General features: G+C 33.6%; 4 protein-coding genes across 5 annotated transcripts in view; 1 reads left to right on the forward strand and 3 right to left on the reverse strand.

Moving 5' to 3' along the window:
* Positions 1–1,921: 1,921 nt before the first annotated feature.
* LOC132200252 (nose resistant to fluoxetine protein 6-like) lies at positions 1,922–4,802 on the reverse strand. 2 transcript variants are annotated; one of them, XM_059625584.1, is made up of 12 exons: positions 4,504–4,802; positions 4,215–4,456; positions 3,932–4,146; positions 3,797–3,870; positions 3,519–3,743; positions 3,294–3,381; positions 3,061–3,229; positions 2,813–3,006; positions 2,627–2,762; positions 2,372–2,561; positions 2,171–2,313; positions 1,922–2,111 (listed from the first exon to the last, which is right to left on the reverse strand). In XM_059625584.1, exons 1-12 carry the CDS (start codon positions 4,682–4,684, stop codon positions 2,004–2,006), a joined length of 1,965 nt encoding a protein of 654 aa, XP_059481567.1. In that variant the 5' UTR covers positions 4,685–4,802; the 3' UTR covers positions 1,922–2,003. The 2 variants fall into 2 exon arrangements, with proteins under 2 accessions (XP_059481567.1, XP_059481565.1); XM_059625582.1 differs by having other exon boundaries at positions 3,294–3,451; positions 3,523–3,743; positions 4,504–4,801.
* A 3,230-nt stretch (positions 4,803–8,032) lies between these two features.
* LOC132199827 (uncharacterized) lies at positions 8,033–13,585 on the reverse strand. Its single transcript, XM_059624864.1, has 5 exons — positions 12,671–13,585; positions 8,799–8,868; positions 8,453–8,720; positions 8,224–8,396; positions 8,033–8,168 (listed from the first exon to the last, which is right to left on the reverse strand). Exons 1-4 carry the CDS (start codon positions 12,870–12,872, stop codon positions 8,277–8,279), a joined length of 660 nt encoding a protein of 219 aa, XP_059480847.1. The 5' UTR covers positions 12,873–13,585; the 3' UTR covers positions 8,033–8,168; positions 8,224–8,276.
* LOC132199823 (nose resistant to fluoxetine protein 6-like) overlaps positions 12,202–20,480 on the forward strand; it is a 96,772-nt gene continuing 88,493 nt past the window's right edge. The window contains exon 1 of the mRNA XM_059624858.1: positions 12,202–12,329. The gene's annotated coding sequence lies outside the window, so the exon portion shown is untranslated. The remainder of the gene's footprint in view (positions 12,330–20,480) is intronic.
* Positions 17,128–19,956, reverse strand: LOC132200521 (O-acyltransferase like protein-like). Its single transcript, XM_059626035.1, has 12 exons — positions 19,726–19,956; positions 19,423–19,664; positions 19,150–19,358; positions 19,022–19,095; positions 18,745–18,965; positions 18,529–18,686; positions 18,303–18,471; positions 18,055–18,248; positions 17,857–17,992; positions 17,611–17,800; positions 17,409–17,551; positions 17,128–17,344 (listed from the first exon to the last, which is right to left on the reverse strand). Exons 1-12 carry the CDS (start codon positions 19,904–19,906, stop codon positions 17,237–17,239), a joined length of 2,025 nt encoding a protein of 674 aa, XP_059482018.1. The 5' UTR covers positions 19,907–19,956; the 3' UTR covers positions 17,128–17,236.

Raw genomic sequence — 20,480 nt, forward strand, 5'->3', positions numbered from 1 at the left:
CGACTTGGTCCCAAATATCTCGTCTGTGTAATTTCATTAACAGAGTAGTGAAAATACATGCAGCTAATTTCATATTTATTCCTTTCTTAGCACAGCCATAACCATGATAATGTTCTTGGTATTTGCGTTAAATTGAAAGATAAATATGCCGCACCCTTGTAACTTTAAATTCCAATATTGTCTTAGAAATTTAAAAAAAAACCTTCAAGTAAAGTAATGCCGACAGACTGAAAAACACATAATATAACACGACGGTCCCACAAAATCGTGATCTGCAAATTTAAGCTTGAGGGACGTCATTCGTAAGAGCAAAAACAAAGGAGAATAGATAGTCCCTATCAACAAAGAGCGGGCGGTGTTTTATCCTGACCACGCAGATCATTAATATAACATTAAATATAACTGATTATGATTTATTATTATTGATATTTATATCTCTTTCATTACAGAAACCTATTTGTTAAATAATGTTAATTTAAAAAGATCGAGAAGTCAATAGCTGAAGAAATGTGTGGCCATTTTTTTTCTCCCTCTAACAAGTTCATATTATATGATTATTTTAATGATTATTATTTATTACCGCAAAAACCGTCAATTACAAAAGCTGGAAAACTTTGATTTCAACAATTAATATTCTTTAACAAGTTAACTGATTGATTGAAACAAAAATTGGAAGATCTTAAGATGAAAATTTTTTTTACCGAGATTTTCCTTATATTATTTCAAATTTATTAAGCCTCTTGCTAACAACAGCTCATTGTTGGTCGTGGGTTATGCTTTTAGAACGCCCTCAATATGTCTAAATAATATTACATAATTACAGTCCTCAACGCACCCACGGTCTTTCGGATTATTCCTCTCGCCGTTCAACCTAACTTTCAATTTAGCCTCGCGAGGAAAGGCCCAGGCCGGTGCGAAAAGGTCGGTTGGAGTGAAACTGGACACGCCGCCGGACCCGCTAACCTCCCGAATTTAGGAGCGCTCCGAGTAGCAAAGCCGCAAAAAGTGCGCGTCTGATGAGATTTCGCACACGCGACCTTCTGATCTGTTCAGAACATGAGTCGAACGCGCAGTTAACATTGAAACTTCATGTTAGTAGGCCAGTTTGATTTATATGAACATTTTTATGACTCTTAAAATTTATATTTCAAATATCAAAGATTCTTAAATCCTTACAAAGGCTTATTATTTTCTTTTTATTTCTGTTCAAAACTTAGAAGATTTTATTTTTCAAATTAAGTTGTAATCAAAATTGTAACAAAATAAAAAAAATCTGATTCAAATATCTGTAGTAGATAACTGGGCTATATTTTTGCCCAGCCCAATTATTAAAATACGGATCAATTTATTAATCAATGATTCCAGTCTCAATTACTTGCTTAGTTTTTGTTAGTTTTACCATCAGCCTCCTTACATAATATATTTTAAATAATTATTTAAAAAATTTCCAACAATATATTTATCTTAAAAAATTTCAAATAGCCAAGAAATAAAGAAAAAGAAATTTTCCGCTCAGATTCACTTCCTATTAAGTACATCACACTCAAAATATTTATAATTCAAATTATTAAAAGATCTGGAAAAAGTTATTAAGTCTGAAAAGTATGCAGCCTGGTTGACAGACGTGCGCTGCCAGCTGCTTGTAATGCTGCTTCATAGTCTGGATTTCACCAATCTTTTTATAAATGAAATGTTTATGAAGTATTTTTAGATTACTTGAAGTAAAAAATACTTCGAAAAAATCAATTACATAGTTTTACAACAGATTGCTTCTATGCTTTCCATTGTTTAATGAAAATGCTTTCCTCATATTTTAGGTGTAAAAATAAATTCTACAAAACAATTGAACAATGTAAACTCTAGAAGACAGATTATTTAAATAAACCCGTAAGTCCCGAAAAAAAAAAATAACATGAAGAAATATGTTAATCAACAGATTTATTTTGAAATCAAATTAAGTTATTGAAACTCAATCTAATTCTAGTAATTATTGCTGAAAATTTTTAATGCAACAAAGAGTTGACCAAAGACCTCGACGGCGCCTCTATCAGCAAATAAAAGACGATGGCCAAAATAATTGAGAACGAGAAACTTCCCATGAAAACGTGCAACTGAAAAGATAAAAAAATTAATGAGATATTTCAAAGATGCTTTGCAATTTTTCTTATACGTTTTGGATTAAGTCGAAATAGCGTTCATGCCTCAAAGTCCCATCGATGTAATTAATCACGATGAAGTGCGTCAGGAAAATGCTGAATGAAAGTTTGCTCAGGAAGGAAAACAATTTGCATGAAAGAAAATTGTTTAAAATTACTGAAAACATATTTTTAGAACGTGTTTTCCTTGAAATCTATTTCCGTCATATATTTACCTGAACGGCCACTCTCGCAAGCATAAATAAACCAGGCAAGGCAGAGTGTAAATAGGGCCTTGTGAAGTCCAGTGAAAATCATAATTTCAACCAAATTGTATTTGTAGCTTGTGTCTATGAATCGAGAGACACCATAAGCAGCAGCAAATATAGAGAATATTGATGCAATCCAGCACAAACATACTGCTTTCTGATAGTAAGAAGTCAATTAAATGGATTAATTATAATAAAAACGTAAAATAAAATTTAGATAACCTTCGACAGTTTTTGGTCTTCACCGTTTTTCAATTTCCACAATACAAATCCCAGGGCGATGCCAACCATGTAAGGTGTAATTCGATTTAGAGTGGAAAAATGAAGCCACTTTATGTATTTCAATATTCCCTCATCACTAAAAAAATATTTCAGTCCATATATTCACAATTAACTGTTTTAATTTACGTGAAGGAAGCCGCATATGATGGCGCTGCTCTTGTAAAATAAACTATAGCTGCTGGAATCAACAATGATGAGAAAAAGATAAATGCAAAAATTTTCTTTCCAATGTTTGGCCACCGACAAATTAGTTGAATAAAAATTGGCGCAGCAATATAAAATTGCATATCCGCAGCCAAATACCAGGACTGAGCAATGCACTGTAATAATTTTACTTGTTAAAAAAATTCACCTTTTTACAAATAATAATTTACCGATTCAGTAGGGTTGACATTGTTGTTAACATAAAGAATGTTCCAAAACCAATTCTTTTCGCAAAGTTCCTTATTCACTCCCACACTTTTGTACCACGTTGGTCCACTTCCCATCTTATCAAACCAGGTTGTGTAGAATGTGATAATGACTAACAAGGGAAGTGTAAATCTAAAGTAGATTTATTAGAAACTTAATTGTGCGTTTTTAAATTTTTCTGAAGAAAAAAATATACCTAACATATCTTTGAACCAAGTCCTTAAAAAAACTGAATTTCTGTTCCTTGATGCCTTTTAACATGTTGTATGTCCTAAGGACTCCTCCTAGTAATAGAAAAGCATCAACACACCATCCAGCAATAAACAAAGGCAAAAACTTTGGTTGATTTGCTAGCTGATCAAAGGAATTTAATAGTTTAATTATATTTTTAAGGAAAATTATGAAATAAATTTCTAATTACTTACGTCATAAATGAACCTTTTGTTCATGTAGGGGACAACCACGTTTGAGATGCAGTTATGGCAAATTACAACCATGTAAATGCTCAAAGCACGCACGCCATCTAAACTTTGCATTGTATTTTTAGATACATCATTAGTCAATATGCTCCAGTTTCTAGAAAGCGAAAATGGGAGAACGCCTCTTTCGACAAATGAATCCAGCGGAGATTTTTCCTTTGGATTTTCTGAAAGAAAAAAATATATAAATATTTATTATTTATTTTTAATGCATTTTTACTCATTTTGGAGACGCTGTTTTGTTCCAACACAGTTGCAACGAATGCTAATGTAAGAATGGAAATGATGAAAATCCTGCAATTAGTATGTGCTCGTAAAGTTATAAAATTTAAATACATTTACAAAATGTAATTACAAGAAGACTTGCTCTCCAGTGCTCCATGGTATAGGTTGGTCTGTTTTGGTATAACAATTTTCCTCAAATACCTCCGAGTAAATTTGTAATCCGAGTATATTTCCAATGTCCAATAAGGAAGCATTAACCATTTTTTCCACGTCCTGCGATTTACATGATGAAGGTATGCAAAATGCTGACTGGAAAAGTGCAAAGGATGGAAGTGTGTCTGGCAGCTAATTTCATGAAACAAAAGATGAATAATTATAAAAACCAAATTTTTGTGACTGCACTGTAATTTTACCGGCACATTATGAAGAGTCCTATTGTGAATGATTTCGACGTGGCGTCTTCCATAAGAAGCAAAATCAATGATTTCGTTTTTCACCAAAAGATTTGGCTCAATTGCATCGATTTGGATGTGAGCAAGGCAATACTTTCCTTTTATATTATTTTTTTGGGTGTCGATGCATTCGTCAAAATTTCCATAGTCTTTAATGTTGCCAAATAAAATTCCTGACTGAATTTTTGAGCTTGAATCCACAACTTGAACACAATAATTAAATTTCAAATTAAAAAAAATCCAAACTTACTTTTTAGAGCCCATAGTTCAAGATTTGAAACACCTCTGAGCAGAATTTCACTTTCCACGCGACAGGCCGCATTTTCAATAATCAAATCGGGTCGGATGTAGTGGGATAGAAATTCACTTTCAGTTTCTTTCAAACCTATTAGGACGAACAACATCAAAATCGTTCCTTTTGCTTGCTTCATCCTCCAAGCTCAGGTCGATTCGACTGAACTAGCATTGGGAGAGTATTAATAAAAGCGTTACTCGGCTTGTGGCGCTCATAATATTAATAGTGTTCCCTGTAGATGGAACCCAGAATCAAGGTTAACCTCAACTACCTGCTGTTTCCAACCAGCAGAATTTGACCGTTTACGCGCTTGTTCATTTTGTTGCTGTGCTATTTAATTAAGTTTATCTTGAATTTTAATACTAATTATATTTTATTGCAAGCTGAATGTTCTATGTAAATTTAATAACAATTATTTATACATCCTAATTTTTACTATAAAATTCATTTTAAAATATTATAATTTATTATTTATAAATCGGTTTGATAAAATTAATTTCATTTCATTTTGCTAATAAAATTATACATTTTTTAGTACGAAACAACATAAATAATAAAAATTTATATAATTTAAAACAAGTTGACACCATATAAATAAATATTTCAAACGAAAAAAAATTTATTTATATATTTTTTTTTTATATTTAAGAAAAATAAGAATATTAATGTTGGACAAATTATTCGTGATTGATGTTATTCATCATCTTCTGCCTTTCATTAATCATTTGGCATCACTGATAGCGTTGGAGAATTCCTGCAAGCGACCGCTAGTGGATTCTCCATCCTCCATAATATACAACCGAGACGAACTAATCGCAAGGTTGTTTGCAAAGTTAAATGAAAGTTGTTTTTTGTTCCTCTGAATTTGATTCAACGAAAACAATAGATAAATTTCCTGTCCTTTGCATGAATTGTGCTTTATTTAAAACAAAATTATATTAAATTATAATTTAAATATTTAAAATTTTTAGGATTAAAAAAAATTTTTATAGAACAATTCAAATAACGCTTAAATCTTCAAATGACCTAAAGTAATTGTAAAATTGTAGCCAATAAATACAAATCGAAAGAAAATTTTCTGTTCAATTAAGTTAATACCGTAAATAAAGTGAATCACTGAAATCATATTAATCAATTATAATCATTATATTTATTCATTGTATTTCCACGTTAAATTATTCATAGGAAAAGTTAATAAAATCAGGAAATTAAGCGGCCGGGTCGACAAAGGTGCACAGCCAGCTGCGTGTAAACCCGCACTAATACTACTTTATTTTATTATTTTGAACTTTGCACTCCAGGCAAAATTTATATTGAGATTATCGGGAATGTCAAATTTCTCGCGCACCCCAATCATTTTACCGCAGCGCATTCTGTTTTCATTTTTAAAATTCTTCTGCACTGCATTTCTATCGTTCTTCCCAGGGCAACAAGTATTTCATGAATGGAAATTATTTAAATACCTTTTTGCTGGCGCTCCACTCACGCGTGACTTGGAGAGACGCAAAAATGTGTGCACTCGCGGCCCACTCTCTTGATGCTAGACGCGCACTAATGTAAATTTCAATATATAATATTTCTCTTTGCAAAATATTGATGTTTGATTTACTAATATTTTAAATTTTATTAAGAACATTTAACAACAAAAAATAACTGTGTATTATTATCATGAAATAATTATATAATGCTGTTAGAATGCCATGAAATTTTAATTCTATTAACTTTTTATTCGAGCACAACTTTTTTGCCAATAATTTCAAACTTCTGGCCAACTCTCAATTTGTAATTAGATATTTTTTATTTTAAATTAACGTCCTATTTAGGCAAAGTCAATATCATATGATATTAAAATGTGCATATTTCTCCTAAATAAAGTAAATCACCAAAAAAATATATTGTAGTTCCGAATGAAATTATTATTAGGAAAAGTTATTAAGCGTCAGGAGATTATGCGGCCAGGTCGACAAATGTGCGCTGTCAGGTGCGTGTGAAGCCACTCAAGTCCCTCCACAAGGCGTCGTTTCAAGAAGATGTGTTACAAAAATATAAACAATCATCAATATTGAATTGTCATAATTTAAAATCTGTATAATTGCTGCTTTTACGAGGGACACTCCGCTTAAAGTTATGACGAAAAGTTCGAGCTGCATATTTTTTTTTATATAAAATCAATACTATGCGCACTTTTTTTTATTGTTTATTCCACTTGGGAAAGGCACCAGCAGAATGTAGCGGACAGGCCTGCTAAATCGCAAAGGCTGATGACTCGGTTGCTCTCCTTGCTGGGTCGATAACACGGTAAACTGGCAACTCACTGGGCCGGGGATGATGGGGTTTGGTTGTTGGGAATTTTAAGGATGAGGCAGGTGAGCGGCGGCAGCCTATGTATGGGAAATATGCCGGCATTCGCCTGGAATATCTGATGGAAACAGCAGAAAACACCAGACTGCATAGCTGAAATTCCAGAGGAAATGCCTGCAATTTCTCCCGAATCTGCCTGTCGCAGTGATCAGCCAAGCGCACTAACTACTGTGCCACACACTTTCAAATGTGTATGTCAATACGAAGACAGATAATTGAAATTGATAACTGTTTTGCATCACATTTTTATTATGAAAAAGTTTTTAACAAGAAGGAATAGATATTTTTGTAGTATACAATAAAAATGTGTTTCAAATTTGGTAATTTTAAATATAACTGTTGCTTTGTTTATTTATGCAGGATACATTTTTCCCTTCATATCTTTCAACTGTGGTTTAAAATTTTATGGATAACAAGGTTAAAATGTTCAAAATACAGTTATATAATATTTTATTTTTAAGAAAGCAGGAAGACAAAATTATTTTATTACAAATATATTGCTAAAAAACCAAGTGATTGTTTAATTAATATAATTGCAACAACCCCAAATTAGCTGCACATGGAAAACCCTGCAAGTAATCTTACACCTAATGAACTACATTAATTTTTGTTGGGGCAAATTAATACAATATAAACTAATGAGACAGAATAGATACCAATGGCTGGTGTTTTGAATTTTGCTTCAAAATAGAAAAAAAAATACCAAATCGTGAAAACACTTTGGCCTCAAACTTGACCCGCACACTCAGATGTCCTCCTTGATCGTAAATCCTCTCAATTTCCAGGTCGAGAGCATTTCTTGCAGAATGCCATTTCTTGGGTCCCCTCTGCAAAAAGTAGGCATTAGAAGCATAAATAAAAAGAGGAAAAAAAACTTACGGCGTTATATTTTTTTCCGCAGAGGATTTGGCATAATTGCAGAGATCGACAAATATTTTCTCTGCTCTGGTGACTGTGATGGGCTGGCCCCTCCACTCGCCATACTGAAGAGCAGCACCTGTAAAAGATAAATTTAATAATGTAACGTACAATTATGTTTAAAATTTTTTGTACCTATTATGCCATACGTGCACCGCTGGTTCAGCAGTGCTTCCCTTTCCCATCATTGTCGAGCGGGACAAGGTCTGTGACCCGTGCGACAAACATCCAAGGCCTCGTAGGTACGTCTCGGTGGAGTCATCCTTCCTGTCGATCAGCATTCTGTGCAGAGCTTCCAGTTCGCTTTTCCTGACAGCCATGTCCAATAATGGCAGAATTATCTAAAAAAAATAATGGTGGTAAAAATAAAATAACAAAATTAACAAAATTAGTTACCCATATTTGATTGCGAGAAGGCTTGTAGAACGGCAGCATGAAGTTGGCAATCGTCAATTTGATTGCCGGAGCTCCAGGACGAGCAAGACTTTGGCACTGTCCGGCAGCCTCAACAGCATCGTTGAATTCCAAACTCGACTCTCTGAAAAGATCAGCGATCTCGCTTTCTTCTTCTGAAAAAATGAAAACTTGGCTATCCAAACATAATTCAAAAGCAAATTTTATATACCTGACTGTGATCTCGAGCTGCTGCAGGATGCATTCTGTTCAGCGAAGAACTGCGCAGTCTTGCTCGTGCTGGGACCAGGCATTGAATACCAGTCAAAGCTGCTCCCAGGCGTAGGCTCAGGTGGGTATTTCCCTTCTGTCCTTGGTTGAAAACAGGCGGTGGTGAAGGTCCTTCGTCCGCTTCTATTTCCAGCATTTTTGCATGTTGACGAAGCAACTCTGCTTCCCAAAGCATCTCGAAGCTTTTCATCTTCTTTTCTTGCCGAGATCTGGAATAGAGTCAATGAAGAGTACATTCAATTAATAATACTGTGATTCCTTCTTTCTATTTATTTTTTATTATTTACCGAAAATGGTGAAGACTGGCTGTCGATGGCTTTGTGCTTGTGGGGGGTGGCATCAGCGAAGAGGCCTGACCTAAAACACAATTTTTTATTTTAAACACATGATCTTGCAGTATTCTTTTCAACCCAGAGGATGGGAATGTCCTCTGGGGGTACCGACCTTTGTTCGGGACTGGCGTTACACCTGCTAGGGGACAGGGAGTGTCTTTAGCCAGCCTGAAAATGATACCGCTTGGTCTTTTCTGTCGGGTTCTATCGGCTAATGTTACACATAAGCTTATCTTATATTTCTCTATTCGATATATTACCTCTCTTAAGAACTACCCTACCAACACTTACAGCTACCTCGGTCTATTGCCGATAAGCCCCTTACTGAATATTCCTACCCTCAAGACTTATACTGATATTTTATTAACCCCGCAGGACACGGTGTAAAATAATATTCAACGCTTGAAAGGCTTACGAGATACTGATCTTGTTTTATTAATATCAAGGAGATACAAGTTATATATAGGGCGACATCTATTGAAAATATATACACATACATCGTATGTCCCCGCATACCCCCCTGACAAAAAACAAAACAGAAAAAAAAGAAAATTAACTCTTAATTATCTTTTTTGTTTATAAGTGTACATGTTTTGTCTTACTTATTATATGTGTCAACTCTGCGACACAAGTGAAAATTAAATACAATTTGTTTGGTGCAATAAATTTGTTTCAATTGTGTCGAATTTTTCACAATTATATATATAGAAAATAACAAAATCGATTATAAAAAAGTATTTACTTTTCGAGCTTTATGAGACTGAACTTCATTTTGAAATTGTAGCTACATTCTGTACTTGCTTAATTTTTCTGAAAAAACATACTTTTAATTCTAAAGGTTTCCCGGACCTTTCAGGTTCAGGAATTAAATTTTTTTTATACCACATTTATTAAAATATTTATAAATGTCTAAGCTTCTAAATTTTAATTTGGTCCAAATCAAAAATAAAAACGTGCTCTCAGATAAATTAAGGGAATATTGAACTTGACATAATATTTAAGTATGAAAACAGTATTGCTAAATATGTAATAAAAATTTCACTATTATTATAATCTCCCTTAGAATTATCATATTAGTTATTTCATAAAAAAAAAATGCTGGAAATGTGGAAATGAAGTTCAGAAGAATGTAAAAATACAATGCGCCGTGGTAAATATTAATGGCCAGCGCGAGAATTTTGACTTTCTCTAATTATCCATTCAACTTTGCCGCGCAGCATACAATCGCAAACACAATTTCAATCTCCATTCGCTTCGCCCGCTTCTGGTGGGCAACAAGTTACCGCAGACACAACTTACCTGACAAAGCGACACAAGCTACAAGCTGGTGCTATACAGATCACGTGATGCACTTCACGTGACACATTTTTCTCAGCATATATTGGGACACATTTTACAAGCGGAAATTTTAAATCTGTATAAGTCAATAGCAAAAAAATAGCTGTAATTCATGTTTAAGTAACTCAATGTAAGCCTCAAACTTGGGAAATTTACTTTTTATGGCATTTTTATAAAATAATGAACTATCTAAATCAAATAACTAAAACTTTGCCAACATGAAGCTCAACGCATTAATTTAAAAAGAATCACATAAATTACCGTGTTAATGCCAACAATTTATCAGTTAGGAACTAAGATAGAATTTACACTTTTCACTTAATGTTAGCTATTAAAAATTACCAATTTGGCACCAGTTAGTTTAATTTCTTTGTCTCTTGTTAAATTTTTACGCGGCGTCCGAGGCATCAGCTTCGTCCTCGGCGTCCGCGGCGGTCGCGGACGCCGAGGATTTTATAAATAAAATTTGAGTGTTCTAGAGTCAAAATTAAATTTCCAATAGTTTGGCTATCTAAAAAAAATGAATTTGACATTTTTTTCCTTTTGAAAAGCTCATTTCCAGCTGCTGTAACATCGAGGCATTCTATTGCTGGCATAAAATTATTTTTAAAGCGATTTGGAATTTACTCACCAACATGTTTGTAAATAATAACAAAAAATTTTATCAGTTTATATAGAATGCCAACTTATGAGTACTAATTAAGTTATTTCTCTTGTAAAATCTGCAGCTGAGAAATTTTTTTAATGAAAAAAAAAAATGCAAATCGGAAAATTGCGCGCAAGAGTTGTGCGCGTTGTGAGCAATATTATTTTGAACTTTGCACTCAAGGCGAAGAGAATGTCAAATTTCTCGCATACGTCAATCAATTGACCGCAGCGCATTCTCTGTTTCCATTTTTAAAATTCTTCTACACTACATTTCAAGCATTTCTGTCATTCTTCCCAGTGCAACAAGAATTTCGTTCATGGAAATGATTTGAATACCTTTTTGCTGGCGCTCCACTCACGCGTGACTTGAAGAGAGACGCAAAAATCGCGGCCCACTCTCTCAATGCAAGACGAGCAATAATGTTAATTTTAATAATATTTCTCTTTGCAAAATATTGATATTTGATTTACTTATATTTTAAATTTTTATTAAGAAAATTTAACAATATAAAATAATTGTGTATTTTTATCATGGAATAATTTATATAAAGCTGTTGGAATATTGAAAAATTTAATTCTATTAACTCACAATTTCCGCTTTTTTTTTGCAATAAATTGTGTTAATTTCAATATTCTGCCCAACTCCCACGAATTTCATAGTGGGCAAGAGCGCATCATGCAATTTGCGCGCTTCAGCAATTTTATAAAGAGTGCGTCCTCTCATATGAACTCACTTAGCGCTCTAATTATTAATTATTTAATTAATAAATTTAATTAAAAATTTTATGAAAGGGTTTGTATTTTAAAAATTTTTCATCTAATTAAAAAATTAAAAAAAAAAAAATCGCGGAAACGTTCATAACTTTGCTCTGGTCTGGACCAATATTTTTAAGAGTAAAAATAAAAATTATTTCATTTAGTTAGCTACCAATGCTGAAAATTTGAATCTTAACGCTATAACTTATAAAATTTAAAATTCGCGCAAATGTGTAATGAATCGAGCGCGCCGCTCTCCGCCGCGAGTGCAGCAGTCGAGCGAAGCGATAAGCAGAGGCCGGAGCGTATTTATGCTCATAGCGCAACAACGGCCGCTCGGATCACAAGATTAATCACACCACGAGATTCCTCACTCCCTAATTACGCAAAATGCATCCTTTTTAAGGCCCCCAAAAATGTAAAAGGTCGAAAAATCAGAAGGTGAATTTGTTTTTATTATTTCATTCCTCTTCTTATCTCTCGTGTTTGCGCCCAATAAAAATCAAATGATAAATTGGTTACGGCGGCCATTGTTTACAAAATACAAGTGCATCGTGAGTTGCCGAAGAATTAGGGCGAAATTCGGCCCTAAATAGGGCGAAATTCGGCCCTAAATAGGCCGAATTGTCGACCGACAGCAGCCGGCGAAAACGGCGGCCGCCGCGCAAGGAGTAAGACGGACCCGCTTTGGCCGCAGCGACTGCGGTGGGTCTAATTGAATCGCTATTTTCTCTCCGAGTGCAGGTTAGTGCAGCGAGTCTAATAGTCTCCGCAAAAGTTTTGTTAGTGTTTGTACAATTTCATACAAGTCTTAACAATAGAAAAGTGCGTGTGTAAAAATTTTAAAAGTTCCGTGACGAAATAAAAAATGTCGCGCGTTTGAAGGTTTTGGCATTTTATGCATGGCCGGCCAAATGCACGGAATGTCTAAAAAAAAAATCGTGAACGCCAAAATTGTAACTCCCAACGCGATTTGAAATTTAAGGAATTTAGCGCCTTTGTTTTTCGCTTGACGCAAAATTCCGCTTTCATTAAAAATTATTTATATGCGATAATAAAAGTTAAAAAATAATCATTTTTCTTACTTGTCAAATCGACTTCCTCGATTTGCAGAATGTAGCCGACGACAGGCTCCTCATTTGGCTTGCTCGAGGTGACGGTGACCATGTCCATCAAGTCGAAAGTTCTCCCTGCGATGAACGGCGGCTTGATGATCATGGGATCGATCACGGTCCTATTGCCTCCAAGAGCCGTGTCGAAGATTACATACTTGGAGAGCTTGTCCATGGTCGGGTCACCCGGGTTCGAAGACAGAGGCGGAAGGAAGCCGGCTGCTGGTGCACTGTTCGTGTTCGGGAGTCGCGGGAGAGTTGGACGACGAAACCGAACGAGAACGCGTCGCTGCGACGAGTGCGAGGTGTGCGAATGCGAAAGAGGAGCCGCCGAGGAAGGAGAGGAAGCATCGCTCCTGCGCTTTCGCGTGGCAAGTGCGGCTGTCGCGCCACCACGATAGTGGACCTATGACCTATTTATCGGTGGAACTAAACTGAACTAATTTTTTAGTAATGAACGGCAGGGAAAAAGAAAAACACTCGTAACAATTTTTTTTTTCAAATTGAATAAAAATTCAAAAATTATTAGGTTGCAAATAAAGGGGTGCGAATTTGCACGCATAGAAATATTTTGTAAACAGCGATTTTATTCGATCACTTTTAAATATTTTTATTATAATTCCTTTTCATCTTATTTTTTTTCTATTTTTCCCCCCATTTTTCCCATTTGTCAATTTTCCCATGTGTCAAATTGCCCAACTAACATCGTGACGAAAAATGAAATCCTTGTATAATTGGGTGGGGGGGGGGGGGCATAAAATACATGTGTGTACAAGATATAGGTGGGCGACTAGCATTAACTTGACCGTCACTTTTTTTATTTTAATTGCACTGGCAGGTGAGAGACGGCACGTTAAATGTGGTAATTAATAATTTTAATTTTCATCAATAGTAAATAATTAAATGCAATAATTTTATATCTCTTTTTTTATAAATTTTTCGGCTGAATATTTAAATTAAAGATTTATTGAAGATTAAAACTTGAAAATGTAGCTAATTAAAATTTTTCATTTTTCTTTTTTATTTCATGGGTTTTTTGTTGTCAGATTTTTCCTCCACGGAAAAATATTATTTTTCACTTTTTGAATTTATTTAGAGATAGCCAATCGATTGGCGATTTAATTTTGACCCTGGATCTAAAATTTCATTCAAATTAGTTTAGCCGTTTCAGAATTATAAAATAATATTAAACCCCACTTCAAACTGCCAACAAAGTTGAGTGGTGCGTTTTAGAAAACAAGTTACAACTTGCAAACTGCTGTACATATAAAAAAAATTTGTGTTCTAGGGTCAAAATTAAATTTCCAATAGTTTGGCTATCTAAAAAAAAAAAAATTGGATTTGATTTTTTTCCGTTGGAAAAGTGCATTTCCAGCGCCTGTAACATCGAATCGAGGGACTGCATAAAATTTTTTATTTATTTTATTATTTATTTATTTTATTTATTTTTTTTATTTTATGCTGGCATAAAATTATTTTAAAGCGATTTGGAATCTACTCACCAATATGTTTGTAAATAATAACAAAAAATTTTATCAGTTAATCTTGAATGCCAACTTATGAGTAATAATTAAGTAAAATCCAGTTGTAAGCAGCTGAGAAATTTTTTTAATGAATAAAAAATGCAAACGGTAAATTGCTTACCTAGAGAATCACTAAATCTGAAAAGATTATTAGAAAATTATCCACGATCAATCCATATGAAAAAGATTTTGGAAGCTGAGGTATCCCTTGCAATCCAAAAACTTAAAACTAAGAAAGCAACGGGATTTGATCTTTTGAGCAATGAGAATCTTAAAGTTCTGTGGCTTCACATTGCACCTGAGATTACGGCATTTTTTAATCTCTGCCTAGAAACTGGCTCTTTTCCTGAGCCGTGGAAATTTGCGAATTTAAAACTATTATATAAGGGGAAGGGAGATTTGTCCGATGTAAATTCATATAGAGGAATTAGTTTAAGTTCCACCCTGTATAACTTACTAGACAGAGTGCTGAATAACAGAATATACTCATATCTAATAGAGCTCATTCCCTCTAATCAATATGGTTTTGTTAAACACAAGGGTACGATACCTGCTGTGTGTAAACTGTTAAATGAAATAAATGATAGTGTTTATGTTAAAAAGAAACCATTGTATGCCATATTTTTAGATGTAAAGAAGGCCTTTGACTCGATAGATCGAACCTTCATATTTGAGAAATTGATTGCATCCAACAAATTTACTTTCGAAGAACTGAATCTGTTAGCAACAATGTTGGACCTCAATTATTTGCAAATAAATGACGGAGTGTCGTTGTCAGAAACCATAACACAATCAAATGGAGTCCGTCAAGGTGGATGTTTATCACCGTTCCTATTTATATTTGCAATCAGTGATTTTAATGATGCAATACTAGAATTCTTAAATGTCAAAGCAATCCTATATGCTGATGATGTTGTGTTACTAAGTGAAAACTTAGAAGAATTGAAAAAAGCAATGGTAAAAATTGAAAAATTTCTTGCAGAAAGAAAACTTCAACTTAATTTAGGAAAATGTAAAATTATAAAATTTAGAAATAAGGGTCGAGGCAGATATAAAAAAGATGATTCTCTGATGATAAATGGTCAGTCAATTGAATTTGTCGCAGAATTCTCCTACCTGGGAGTCATTTTTCAATCATCAGGCAATACCTTTACAAAACATATTGAAAAGAGAGTCAAATCTGCAATCTTTGCAATCTCGAAACTAAACTCACTAGCAAAATCGTCAATTTCAGCAGGAATTAAGCTATTCAACTTGGCTATAGCACCAATAGCTAGTTATGGAATTGAGGCTATTTGGCCATTTTTAAGCCAAAATGACCTTATTAAACTTGAGACTGTTAAATCAAGATTTTTAAAAAAGCTTATGTGTCTTTCCAAATATACAAAATCGAGATATGCATATGAATTAGCATGTACAAATTTACTCATTATTGATCTCTGTAATACATTCTCGTTAACTAACACGACTGAATACGAGAATTTCCTAAATGTAAAAAATGTTACAAATGCAGAAATCGACCCACAATTTTACAACACTCCTGCAATGACTGAAAATAAATGGAAAGAGACTAACTTTAAAGATCGGCACCTTTTTACGAGGTATGCTTGCCATGGTTTTCATCATTTGTTATGTGAAAATAAAGATTACCACTGTGCAGCAAACAAAAACTGTAAATGTATAAAATGTGGTGAACAAATTGGAATGTATCACCTATTCGAATGTAAAAAGAGTGACTTAACACTAACTAAAGCAGCTTCTATGAAAGTTTAGTGCAATTACTACCTCTTCAGTTTTTACTATTATTATATGCATAAACAATTAATATTCATGTATGTGTCTGTATACCGTTGGTATTTAATAAAAAGAATTAATAATAAATTGCGCGCAAGAGCAGCGATGTGAGCAATATTATTTTGAACTTTGCACTTTAAGGCAAAGAGAATGTCAATCATTTTACCGCAGCGCATTCTCTGTTTCCATTTTTAAAATTCTTCTACACTGCATTTCAAGCATTTCTTTCGTTCTTCCCAGGGCAACAAGAATTTCGTTCATGGCAATGATTTAAATACCTTTTTGCTGGCGCTCCACTCACGCGTGACTTGAAGAGAGACGCAAAAATGTGTGCACTCGCGGCCCGCTCTCTCAATGCTAAACGCGCACTAATGTAAATTTCAATATATAATATTTCTCTTTGCAAAGTATTGATATTTGATTAACTAATATTTTAAATTTTAAATAAGAACATTTAACAATAAAAAAATAATTGTGTATTATTATCATGGAATAATTGAGATAATGCTGTTAGAATATTGAAAAATTTAATTCAACTTTCAATTATTGTAGAACAACTTTTTTGGCATGAATTGTGTAAATTTCAATCTACTGGCCAACTCATCATGCGATTTGCGCTCTCTCGCTTTAAGTGCAAGCGCAGCTTTTTTATCACAATTAATTGAGCGCGTCCATTCTTATGCAATCATTTTGCGTTCTTTGTTTTTTTTTTTGCCAGCGAGAATTTATAAAAAAATATTTTTAAGGAATTCCAAGAAATTTTCTTCATTTTTTCAGTTGAATTTTTAATTTGTAGTTAAATTTTTTTAAACCTTTTTTTATTTTAAATTAACGCCAAAGACAGAATTACATGAAATTAAAATGTGTATTTCTCCTTAATAAAGTAAATCACCAAAAATTTTAATGTAGTGCCGCGTTAAATAATTCACAGGAGAAGTTATTAAGCGTCAGGAAATAATGCGGCCAGGTCGGCAAAAGCCACTCTAGTCCCTCCACCAGTCGTCGTTTCAAAAAAATATAAACAATCATCAATTTAAAATCTGCTTTGACATTAAGTTTGCTTTAATGACGGAAAGTGCGTGCAGAGATAATTGAAATAAATAACTGTTTTGTATCAAATTTTTTATTATGAAAATGAACATTTTTTAAACAAGTAGATGTTTTTGGCAAAACGTTAAAAGTGATTGCTTATCAATCTGATGCAGATTGTTACCCAAAATTTTCAACGAAACAAAGAGTTCACTAAAGACCTCGACGGCGCCTCTATCAGCATATAAAAGACGATGGCCAAAATAATTGAGAACGAGAAACTTCCCATGAAAACGTGCATCTGAAAAAAATTTGAATAATAATTTTTTTTTTGAATTACTGGCTGTTTGCTGAGAGGTTCATACATTTTGGATTAAGTCAAAATAGCGTTGGTGCCTCAAAGTCCCATCAATGTAATAAATCACGATGAAATGCGTCAGGAAAATGCTGAATGAAAGTTTGCTCAGGAAGGAAAACAATTTGCACGAAAGAAAATTGTTTAAAATTTCTGAAAAGTAATTTGTTTAAATTAGTATTTTAAAATTCTTATTTTCACTTAACGTTTACCCAAACGGCCGCTCTCGCAAGCGTAAATAAGCCAGGCAAGGCATGATGTAAAAAGAGCCTTATGGAGTGCAGTGAAAATCATTGATTCCACCAAATTGTATTTGTAATTTGGGTCTATGAATCGAGAGGCACCATAAACAGCAGCAAATAGGGATACCATTGACATAATCCAGCACACAAATTCTGCTTTCTGCAAATAATAATTTATTAAATTGTTTCATTAAATTATAGAAATCAATTATTAACCTTTGACAGTTTTTGGTCTTGGCCATTTTTCAATTTCCACAAAACAAATCCCAGGGCAACGCCAACCATGTAAGGTGTTATTCGATTGATAGTGGAAAAATGAAGCCATGTCATATATTTCATAATTAGCTCATCACTGAAAATTTAAGACCATTAATATCTGGATGATTAAGTTTTAATTTTTTTTTTTAAATTCACCTAAACGAAGGTACGAAAAATGGTGGTGCCCCTGTCCAGGAAACTACAGTTGCAGTTGTCAATATTGCCAAGAAGAAGATAAATGCGAAAACTTTCTTTCCAATGTTTGGCCATCGGTAAATTAGTTGAATTAAAATCGGAGAAACGAGATAAAATTGCATGTCCGCTGCTAAGTACCAGGATTGAGCGACGCACTAAAATAATTTCTATCATAAACGGAAATTGACTTATTTTTATAAATATTTTACCAATTCAGTAGGGTTGACAATATTATTGACATAAAGAATGTTCCAAAACCAATTCTTTTCGCAGAGTTCTTTGTTCACTCCCACACTTTTGTGCCAGGTTGGTCCACTTCCGATCTTATCAAACCAGGTTGTGTAGAATGCAATAGTTACTAACAACGGAAGTGTAAATCTATGGTGGATTGAATAGAAATTTTTAAAATTTTTTTACTTAGAGGAGTAAGATTACCTGAAATATCTAAGAACAAAGTCTTTGAAAAAATTGAATTTCTTTTCCTTTAGGTCTTTTAACATGTTGAAGGTCCTAAGGGCGCCTCCGAGCAATAGAAAAGAATCAACACTCCAACCAGAGAGAAAAAACGGCAAATACTCCGGTCGGTTTGCCAGCTGTTGGAAGAAATTTGATAATTTTTTTTGAAGATTATTTAAAAAAAAAATCACTTACGTCAAAAATAAATTTTTTGTTCATGTACGGGATCACCACGTTGGAGAGAGAATTATGGGCAATGACGACCATGGATATGCTAAAGGCGCGAACGCCATCTAAACTTTGCATAGAATTTTTGGAAGCATCACTAGTTAATTTTTTCCAGTTTCGAGAAATAGCAAATGGGAGAATTCCTTTTTCAAGAAACAAATTCAGCGCTGATTTTTTTTCAGTCTTCCCTGCAAAAAATTAAAATATACTTTTTATTGAATTTTTTCCTTTAATTTAATTTTACTTATTTTGGAGCCAATCTTGATTTCCAAAGCAGTGGCAACTGAAGTAATTATAAGGACACAAATGATGAACATTCTTAAATAAAAAGCAGTTATAAATTAATTTTTGTGAGATAAATTAAATAATTACAAGAATGTTTGCTCTCCAGGGCTCCAAGGTTGGTCTTCTTTGGTGTAACAATTTTCCTCAAATACTTCTGAGTAAATTTGTAATCCGAGTAAATTTCCAATATCCAATAGGGAAGCATTAACCATTTTTTCCACGTCCTGCGATTTACACGAGGAAGGGATGCAAAATGCAGACTGGAAAAGTGCCATGGATGGAAGAATATCTGGCAGCTAAGTTCATGAAACGTAAAATGCATAAAAAACCAATTTTTCGTGGCTGCGCTCAATTTTTTACCGACAAATTATTAAGAGTCCTATTGTGAGTGATTTCGATGTGGCGCCTCCCATGAGAAACAAAATCAATGATTTCGTTTTTCTCCGAAAGATTTGGCTCAATTGCATCAATTTGGATGTGAGCGAGGCAATACTTTCCTTTTATGCTATTTTTTTGGGTGTCGATGCATTCGTCAAAATTTCCATAGTTTTTAATGTTGCCGGATAAAATTCCCGACTGGATTTTTGAACTTGAATCCACAACTTTCATAAAAAAATTAAAATTAAAATTTTTTTAGTCAATTTTAATATGTAAGAAACTTACTTTTTAAGGCCCACAGCTCGAGATTCGCAATCCCTTTGAGCAAAATTTCACTTTCCGCTTGGCAAGCCGCATTCTCAGTTATCAACTCGGGTCGGATGTAGTGAGACAGAAATTTACTCTCAGTTTCCTTGAGTCCGATTAGGACTAACCAAATTAAAAGCGACACCGTTGCACGCACCATTCTCCAAACGACTGAGCAACTTATGTGTGCGAGATGGAAATTTGGGCCAACCAATTTGCATTGTGTAATTTATTTAGAAATACTCCCCGCAGACGTTGTTTTTATTAAGATTCAAGGTGGACAAATAAGCTGCGCCTGTACTTCATTGGTTCAATTATACTTACATTACGCTGTACGTGCATGACTTGAGATTTTTTTTTTAATAAAGTGCTGTGTAATTGGATTTAATTTTGGATATTTTTTATATGCATAATTAATAAGGTTCCGTCTTCACGAACCCAATAAAATTTCCTTTGCAACTAATTAATATAAACTTATAATTATTATAAACTTAAATATGATTTTGGAGAGAAAAGAATGGACTTTTGTTGCGCAAGTGTAATTTTTGTAGAAAAATAACTTTTTGACATTTTAAAAAACGTTTGAAAAATGTTTTCATTTTGTAAGTCGGAAATAAATTTTTTTAAGATTTTTTTTCTAAAAATTAATCTAATTATATTCAGCGTCTTTAATTTTGTTGAGTTTCAATAAAATCTTAAATAAAAATTCCAAGCGGTTCAAAAGTTATGGAGTT

This window comes from Neocloeon triangulifer, unplaced genomic scaffold (assembly GCF_031216515.1).
Source record: "Neocloeon triangulifer isolate White Clay Creek 2 clone unplaced genomic scaffold, ASM3121651v1 ptg000014l, whole genome shotgun sequence".
Classification (NCBI taxonomy): domain Eukaryota; kingdom Metazoa; phylum Arthropoda; class Insecta; order Ephemeroptera; family Baetidae; genus Neocloeon; species Neocloeon triangulifer.